We start from the raw sequence: 9713 nt of genomic DNA on the forward strand, positions 1-9713 counted from the left end.
TGATGCTCGGTCTTTCGTCGGCACTGGTTCTCGTATTTGCGATGCGACAACCATGGGTCAGTTTTTTTTCTAACAGTTATGAATGGGCTTTTAAGTTGAAACTAAGGGACATTCATTTTTCCTCTACTTCCCCTTAAAATTTCCGCGACCCCTTGATATCTGTTTGTCAGACAGAGGCGAAAGATAACGCCTCAAGTGTAATAAGGCAGTTAAGGAGAGTCCTGAGTTTAATTACGAGTGTTTGCGGGAATCGCTATTGCTGATTCGTGTTATTTGACCCCATGTTCTCATTCTTAACTATGTTCCTAATCATTGGAAAAGTTACGTTTGCGGACTCTCGCCAACTAATTTCAACTACTAAACCATTTTATGGCGTTCGTCATTCAAACTAACGGAATTACACTTGGCGGCCAGTGATGCATAACGTATGCGCATGCGCGTGTTCTGGCAAAATCAAACACAATCATAGTGTTGAATCGTACGAGTAAAGGTACGAAAGGCTGACTTCAGTCGTTGTTTTGACTAACTGTACAGCATTAAAACCATTCTGTACAAAAGATGACAGATTTTTTTGATAATGAGGAAGTCATAAAGAAAATTATAGCCTTAAGCTTGGTCTATTACTCTTAGCATTTGTCAAGATGGTGACAGTTCGCCGGAAAAACGTCGCCATTTCAAAACAAAAAGGCTGGTTTAACCGCGCGGTACTAGTCTTGCGTTTTTCAGCACTGTCCATTTGGCGTGATTGGGAACCATTTCAGTGCAAATGAAAACGCTTCGTGGATTTTAAATGACTGAAACCAAAAGGCGATTTAGTAATTGGAAATCATCGGCGAGAGGTCGTACAACATTGAAAACAGCAGTAAAGAGCTTTGGAGTGTTTTCGTATATGAATTATATGTTTGCAAAAAACTCTAAAAGCAGGTTCAATTTGCTACTAAGTGGTTTTAAGACCAAAAACTTGCTTAAGCAAACGAATACCCTTTATCACGGATAATAAAGACAGTAGAATCTAAAAGCTTCCGGTGGTAATATAAAAGGGAAAGGAAAAAACAAACAAACTGCCTCTTTTCTACAAATATTGTGTCGGGGACAAGTTGTAGCATGAAAGCTGGGTTCATTTCGGCGATTTAGTGTGGTCTAAGTTCTGTTAGGATAGCATATTCTTTGTTAGCTGGTCAAGATTCAAATAAGAAGAGAGGATATTAAAAAGGTATGGGTTACAGCTAGGCGACAAAACACCAGTCGCTAAATTTGTTTTTTTGTTTTATAATCTGCATCATTAACTTGTATTAACTGTTACTGAAGGTTTTTTTTGCAAGTGACGCGACGCATCCCGTAACAATGAATTTTGAAGCTCGATGTTCAAAGAAGAAAGGAAACTGGCTATTTGTGTGTTAAGAATCTTGACAATCTTCGAAAAGAGACTTAGAAGCAAAGCGGGGAAACATATATCGGCGTTCTCTGTTTGTTAAGTTTTAATATATACTCAAAATCTTTGTAAACTTTTAAATGAAACGTCAAGCCAGATCCAGAGCAAGAAAAGCTTAAAGGACCTCAGTGCATACGTATAGGGTGCAAAAGGTTGACAAACAGCTACGCCATGAACGCTTCGTTGTCGAATTGCGAACACCATGAGCCAAGTCATTACTCGTCGGGAGAAATGGTGTCATCTTTTGTGATTTTCGGGATCGGAATTATCGGTTGTTTTCTGTCGGTACTGGCATTAGGGCGGGAATTCATTAGAGGGAACTCGTCGACCTTGGTGATTGTAGCAGGCCTGGCTTGGGTGGACTTTGCAGGAGTTTTATCAACAGGGACTCTGATCATTCATGGGTTTGTGACGGGAAAGGGCTGGATTGTTAGGAGTCCTCAGTGTCAAATACAGGTAAGCTGAAATTCATATCTTTTTTTAGGAAATTTCACGAAAAGTCACGAACGCATAACCAATTTTATAACCAATTTTGTAGTGAGAGTTGACCGAGCGAACTGTTATACTGCGAAGAAAAATGGAACGAGCGCAAAAATTAATAGCCGTTAAAGCTCGGAGACTTTCTTCTGAAGCGGCCAAAAAATTAGCAGCGGAGTGTCCAGAGGAAAATTCTTTGGGGTTTTAGCAGTAATTCGTTGGCCTAGAAATAGCTTGAAAATAGTTATAAATTTCCTCCCTGAAAACAAGTTACTAAGCCACCTATCTTGTTCTAAACTGTTTCTATTAAAATACACATAAATTTCTAACTATTCGACTAACCAATTAAGTTTATTCAGTGGTTACCCACGTAATTTCTCAAATTAGCAAGGTCTGGTCCAAACCCTTTGAACCCCCTTCTGGTCCTGTCTGGTCCCCTCACCAGGAATACCTCATTGATGCCATAGAAGCAGTGCAGAAGAACGCAGCACGCTTTTGCAAGCAATGCTGGGATCGGGAACCGGGAACAATGACACGTCTAATGGAAGAACTTGGGTGGCCAAAACTAAAAGAAAGGAGGGAAAAGGCACGATTGGCCTTATTTTATAGAATAAATAAGGGGCTGAGTGAAATTTCCATGCCACCTTATGCAACTGCCCAAATGTACACAACAACTAAACAATACCATCCACAAAGATTTGCACTAGTCAGTTGCAAAACTAAGGTTTTCAAAGAAAGCTTTTTTCCACACGCAATAAGAATGTGGAATGGCCTTCCAGTTAGTGCTATCACTCAGCCCACTATTGATACTTTCCTGGCATCTATTTAGTTTATTTATTCAGCCTGTTATAGTTATGTCTATAGAAATGTTATTTATTTATTTATTTATTTATTTATTTATTTATTTATACCTTTACGATATGGCCATATATGCCTTTGTGAAGTATATTATTAATAGTAATCGTAAACGTAAACGTGGAGGACGCCTGGAGGGCGCCCTACGTGATGATCTAGTATGACTAGCAGAACTACAGAAAAGCTTAGAAAAACTAGGTGGTCTGACAAAAAAGACTACAGACAAGCTGTAGACTAACTAGATGGTCTGACCAGAAAGACTACAGACAAGCTGTAGACTAACTAGGTGGTCTGACTAGAAAGGCTACAGACAAGCTGTACAATAACTAGGTGGTCTGACTAGAAAGACTACTGACAAGCTGTAGACTAACTAGGTGGTAGGACTAGAAAGACTACAGGCAAGTTGTAGAATAACTAAGTGGTAGGGACTAGAAAGACTACAGACAAGCTGTAGACTAACTAGGTGGTCTGACTAAAAAGACTACAGACAAGCTGTAGAATAACTAGGTGGTAGGACTAGAAAGACTACAGACAAGCTGTAGAATAACTAAGTGGTAAGACTAGAAAGACTACAGACAAGCTGTAGAATAACTAAGTGGTAGGACTAGAAAGACTACAGACAAGCTGTAGAATAACTAGGTGGTAGGACTAGAAAGACTACAGACAAGCTGTATAATAACTAAGTGGTAGGACTAGAAAGACTACAGAAAAGCTTTGAATGCTAGGTGGTGTGACTCGATGAGCTACAGACAGCTATAGAATAATAACTAAGTGGTCTGCTTAGGCGTGGTAGAATGAGGAAAATAATTGAACAAAGTGAGAATGGTATGTTTTATACCCCTATAAAACAGAGTAGTTTCACTGACGTTTCGAGCGTTAGCCCTTCCGCGGGTTGATTGCGTTAACAGCTGTTACGCTTACCAGCCTTTCTTTCTCTTACAGGCGTTCTGTTCCACTGCCTGCGGTTTGTCCTCAGGTTCCATCGTCACCTTTATGGCCTTTGACCGCGCCCTGTCCCTCCACAAACCATTCTTCTACAAAACCTTCGCCTCGCCTAAGCTTTCCCGCGGTGTTTGCATCGCTACGGTGTGCCTGTGCTTTGTTGTTGCCGCATTCCCTTATTTGGGTATAGGGAGATATACCGTCACTCATAGCGGTGGATATTTCTGCCAATTTGATTGGTACTCGCGAAAAGTAATGGACAAGGCGTTTATTTTTATCTGCGGTGCATATGCGGCTGCTATTATCTCTTGGATGCTGGTCTCGAACCTGCTTGTGTTATTTTTGTCGTGGAGACTAAAACAACAAGCGTGTAGGATCGTGCCTGCTAGCATGGGTATAGCTGAGAGGCGTCAGTGCTCGATAGCGAAGAAGGAAGAACAAATGGCGAAGTTTGTCGGGACGATATCACTTCTCTTTCTGTGCACGTGGCTTCCTGTCACGGTAGGCTTTTTATTCTATGCCCCAAATCTTTTAATTCTTTTTTTTTTTTTAGGTAATAGGGAATTTGCGCTTAGAGATCACGTGATAAACACGCGTTCTGGCTTACGAATAAAGCCAGGAAGAATTTTTTTTCAGAAAGTGTTAACTTTCATTTTAACATTTTTTTTGTCGTTCTTTGGGGTGACGGACGAAGTCAATTCTGTTTTTTTTTTTGAGTGAATCTTCCATCTTAAGAGTCATTGCATGTGATTTCTTAGCGCAAGTCCACAATTGTCTTTGTCAAATTGAATGAAAATAATAACACAAATTAGGGGGTGGCTGATATGGCCTCTTTAAATTAAAAGCTGTACAGCTTATGGGGAAGGCTCTGGTCATTACAATTAATTCATAATAAAACGTCGTAAATAAACAAACAGCGAATTACAAGTGTCGAATGGCGAGTATGTGTACTAATTATTATGACAATAACGGTTATATATATTGTTCGCAGTGGCTATATGCCCGACAGTCGGGAAGGTCCTCAATTGACTATAATGCCGGAAAGTTTTCAAGTTTTTTTCAAACATCCCAGTAAATTGTCGACCTAGTGAGTTGAGAAAGAGTAAGCAAAACCCCTTAAGCTTATTTGTTGTCGGTATTGAATGTGTACACTAGAGTATCGTAATTTTAGTGTCACTTTGGAATTTTCTACAACATGCTGTTGCTAAATAACAGTAAATTATCGACCTAGTGAGTTCAAAGTATTGTATATTTGTGGAGAAAGGGCAAACAAATCTAATTAATTTTTTTTCCTTGCTTGTATACACTATAAAATCGCCATCAAAGTGATGCTGAATTAAATTTATATTCTACAGCTGTCGGGACAGGTTTTCAATGGACTATATTCAGATTCGCTGGTATATAGCTATTGGTTTATGTGTATGTGTTAATCACACTGATCCCGTTTTCCTCGTCTCGTTTCAGGTCCGATTTTTCTGTCACCTCTACAGCGCCTTGCCAAGTCACACCGCTGACCTAGTGTCTATGAAGCTCGCTATTCTAGGTTTTGTCCTCAATCCCTTCATCTACGTGTTATTTAGAGCGATTTTCAAGCGGACGATCAAGACGAAGTTTAGCTGGATCAGGACAAGCTGGAATCATGGCCTCAGCATCCGGGATCGCCGAATGACGCATGCGCAAAGTATTGGTCCTAGTACCATGCTTGAGACTGGCCTGTCAGCGAGGCCTATCAGCAGTATGGGTCTTGTTAGTGTTGCGTGACATGTCACGATGCCCTTGGCCACCAGCAGTATGGGTCTTGTTATTGTTGCGTGACATGTCACGATGCCCTTGGCCACAAGCAGTATGGGTCTTGTTAGTGTTGCGTGACATCTCACGATGCCCTTGGCCACCAGCAGTATGGGTCTTGTTAGTGTTGCGTGACATGTCACGATACCCTTGGCCACCAGCAGTATGGGTCTTGTTAGTGCTGCGTGACATGTCACGATGCCCTTGGCCACCAGCAGTATTGGTCTTGTTAGTGTTGCGTGACATCTCACGATGCCCTTGGCCACCAGCAGTATGGGTCTTGTTAGTGTTGCGTGACATGTCACGATGCCCTTGGCCATCAGCAGTATGGGTCTTGTAAGTGTTGCGTGACATGTCACGTTCCCCTTGCCTCAGCAGTATTGGTCTTGTTAGTGTTGCGTGACATGTCACGATGCCCTTGGCCACCAGTAGTATGGGTCTTGTAAGTGTTGCGTGACATGTCACGATGCCCTTAATCACCAGCATTATGGGTCTTATAGGGGTTGCGTGACATGACACGATGCCCCTGGACATCAACAGTAGACAGTGCTGAATAACGTATGCGCATGCGCGTGTTCTGGCGAGAACAAACAAAATATCAGTGTTGAATCGTTCGAGTAAAGGTACAAAAGGCTGTCTTCGGTCGCTGTTTTGACTTACTGTACAGCATTAAAACCATACTGTACGAAAGATGACAGACTTGTTTTATAATGAGGGAGTCATAAAGAAAATTTTAGCCTTAAGTTTGATTCAATTTTCTTTGCATTCGCCAAAATGTGACAGTTCCCCCCTAAAACGCCGCCATTTCAAAACCGCGCGGTACTGGTACTAGTCTTCGGTTTTTCAGCACTGTCTCAGCAGTATGTTTCTTGTAAGTGTTGCGTGACATGTCACGATGCTCTTCACCATAAATTGTATTCGGTCTTGTGAGTTTTGCGTGACATGTTCTGCTGCCCATCACCATTAGCAGTATTGGTCTTGTAAGCGTTGCGTGACATGTCACGATTCTCTTCACGACCATTAGCAGTATTAGTCCTTTAGATTGCGTGACATCGCTATCTGCTGTATTGATCTTGCAGGTGTTGCGTGACAGTTCATGATACCCCTGGCCATCGGCAGTTTTTACTCTTTAGTGCTGCTAAAAGATGGCACTTTAGGTGCGGTCGAAGAAAAAAAAAAATCATACACCGGCATAGGGAAACACGTCGCATTGTTATTAGGACGTGATGATCAACTAGCGGTAGAAATTATACTTTAGTTTCGAGATGCTCTACGTACGGCACGTTCCTACGAGAACGTGTAGATCCCACAAAGGTAATAAGGAGTTACCCACAAATGAAGTATACCCACAATTTTAATAACAAGCACTCTTAACGGTGCCGTGCTGTCAAACAAAGAAAGAGGATTGGGAACTGCAAAGAAAAACATATATGCTTAATATTTTGTTAACCGGAATATGGCCTGAATGTAAATGTTTCAAATTCAAATTGTGGGGAGACCGACACCGCCCCGGGGGGGGGGGGGGGGGGGCGTGGTGGCGGGGGGAGGGGGGTGGCTAGTTTTAATTTCTGGTGCACACTAGCAAAGCGTAACACCACATAATTCCCCCGCTAGAATACGAAAAGTGACTTAAAGGAGCATAAAATAATAGAAACAATGCGATCTCAGCATATTACATTCAAAATCATGACGTATAACATTCAAAATCATGATCATTTCTGTTCCTTTACCACACTTATAGGCCAAAATAATGCAGTATTGTTGCAAGTGTGCACTAGACTTGAATAGAAAAGAATATTGAACAATATTTTATTAATTTCAGTTGGTTGACATGGTGGCAATTTCACCAGGAGGAGTTATACACAAGGAGGGCTTGACCAACAATTTAGTAAAGTACAGAAAACAATTATTCTTGCTTAGCACCTTGAATTTCTTTTAAAAGTCCCTTTTTATGCTAGAGTACAGGGGTTGCGTCCCAAAAAATACCACCCTCCTAATTCGAAATACTGTCACACTTAAAAATCTACAGTCAAAGCTCTGATAATAAAGAATTAAAGTATTAAATAAACTACATTTTTTGGGGAATCAGTAGGATATAAACTATTGAAGCAAAAAAAAAGATTTTAGTGGCCAGTGGAGTACAATGACTGTGGTCACACAAGTAAACTTGCACCTAGAATACTAGGTTGTTCAAGTTTGTGGGAGCATCTACACACTTAACCCCCCCCCCCCCCCTCTCTCTCTTTCGCTTATTTTTTATAAGGACTTAATGTTTGATACATTCACTGTACGTCTGTTGCATTTTGATCACACGTGAAACTATTGAGAAAATTAAGTAAAATCTATTTAAAATTCCCGGCTTGATAATAGACCCCTGGTATGAAGTTGTTGCCCTGAAGAACAGTCTAAAATAACTAAAATACCTCGTAATTTAGATAGAAACACAGAGGGGCAAAGTTAGAAGTTCTCTATTTAATTTTGTTTCAAGTGAAACTTTGACACTAGTGTTTTAGCTGTACTTAGCTTATTACAACACATTTGCATGGGATTTGCATCGAGTCGACAGTGCTTCCCGGGTCTGTGGTCATCGTTTAGCGAACTATAAGTGCGTGTATTTCGATATTGAATGTGGCATATTATTCTCAGGGTGTCAAACAGCTTCAAAGAAACGGTTAGGCTGTATATTGGTACTCCCCTTTTCGCCGCCATTTTGTTTCAAGTGATCGGTTGGCATACAAATACCAAGGGGTAGGGGGTGGGTAATCTGTTTTGATTGGATAATTCCTTTATTTACAAAATGCCTCCAATTTAGTTATGACCCTAACTGTAAAAGACAGTACGATAAGAAGACTACTACTATAGGGATGGAAAATATGCAATTACATTTGAAATCCCCTATGCTTCTGTATTCCCCATTTTACATTTAATGTAGAAAAATTACGCTAATGTCAAAAAATTACGCTCGAGCAGCCTTAAAACGGTTGCCAAAGTATCAAAATTTGTCTAAATGTTGAAATCCATGTTAGTAAAGTGCTTGCCAAGTTTGATTTCATTAGCATCTTGTGTCCCCGAGAAATTGATGAAAATGTATTTAAACGTATAAGCCTGTAATGTAAGTCAGGCCTTTATATACCTAAGCTAAGCCAAGGAGAAGTAATGATTTCGAGCCCATTTTTCAGGGTTGTAAATAAATTGTATGGGGGACTAGTGTGGGTGCATGGTCCCGCGTGACAATATTGCAATTTTCAAATATATGATAAAATACTCGTTATTGTCAAAACTTTAATAGAAAACAGCATCATTAGCTCCTTTCTTCGATCCAACTGAAACTTGTTTACATATCTTTTCATAACACCAACCTGAAAACTTAGTAGGGGGGGGGGGGGGGAGACTTTGACATGAATTGAAATTAGTAAATTCAGCGATGGAAGTTAATAAAACCGAAACTGCAAAAGATAAAAAAGTGAAAGCCATACTTTAGGAGATAATGTATTTCAACGCCCGACAAACACAAGTCGTGAAAGTGCAAGTAGAAGGCGCATCATATTTATTTATCTGTTTTGTATTTTGAAATTCCAGACTCTTGGGATGCTCGGAAAATGATCAGAATACCTGTTCAAAAAAGGACCTCCCCTAAATTTTGTATCGAAATTTGAGGCCCTCACCTAAATCGACGTTAAAAAAAATCGCAACTCTCACCCCAAATATATATTGCGCAACCACGACGAATCCAAAATCCTTGTCTAGTTTGGGAATAGCTACACTGGTTCCAGAGCCTCGAACGCTGGCTACTAAATAGAGAGACGTTCGAGGCTCTGGAACCAGGGTAGGGAATAGCGCGTCAAAATAGTCAGTCAAAAGCTTTGGGGGCGGTTTGTCTGGTTTTGACACAGGTAGCCCAGGCAATGGTTACTTGTTCGTAGCTCGGAATTCGGCTGTTCTGAGAGGGGACGAGTAAAGCGTTTTTTTGTGTGAAATGTTGTAAATAAAATTGCCTTAGATCTTAAAACATGCCTTGTGGTTGTCAAATTCACGTGTAATACACGATTTTTTTTTTTTTGGGGGGGGGGGGGGGGTTTCTCAACGATTTTATGACTTCTCTCCCCCTAATAAGGAAAGAAACAAGGTTGGAGGCGCCATTTCGGTAGCACTCAAATGCCGTCGAAATTCGAGAGGAAAAAACAACAAACAAAATATTTTTATCTCGCAGACCTATGCC

General features: G+C 40.7%; 1 protein-coding gene across 1 annotated transcript; it reads left to right on the forward strand.

Annotated features, from left to right (window-relative positions):
• The first annotated feature begins 963 nt into the window (after nt 1-963).
• On the forward strand, nt 964-6913 carry LOC116610708 (thromboxane A2 receptor-like). The gene is made up of 4 exons (XM_048722207.1): nt 964-1213; nt 1309-1888; nt 3707-4207; nt 5171-6913. Exons 2-4 carry the CDS (start codon nt 1604-1606, stop codon nt 5465-5467), a joined length of 1083 nt encoding a protein of 360 aa, XP_048578164.1. The 5' UTR covers nt 964-1213; nt 1309-1603; the 3' UTR covers nt 5468-6913.
• Nucleotides 6914-9713: the final 2800 nt, after the last annotated feature.

Source organism: Nematostella vectensis, chromosome 14, assembly GCF_932526225.1.
Source record: "Nematostella vectensis chromosome 14, jaNemVect1.1, whole genome shotgun sequence".
Classification (NCBI taxonomy): Eukaryota; Metazoa; Cnidaria; class Anthozoa; order Actiniaria; family Edwardsiidae; genus Nematostella; species Nematostella vectensis.

Coding starts and splice junctions, on each gene's coding strand:
- LOC116610708 (XM_048722207.1), top strand. CDS start 1,604: ATGAACGCTTCGTTGTCGAATTGCGAACACCATGAGCCAAGTCATTAC. Junction 1,889..3,706: donor GTCCTCAGTGTCAAATACAG/GTAAGCTGAAAT, acceptor TTTCTCTTACAG/GCGTTCTGTTCCACTGCCTG. Junction 4,208..5,170: donor GCACGTGGCTTCCTGTCACG/GTAGGCTTTTTA, acceptor GTCTCGTTTCAG/GTCCGATTTTTCTGTCACCT.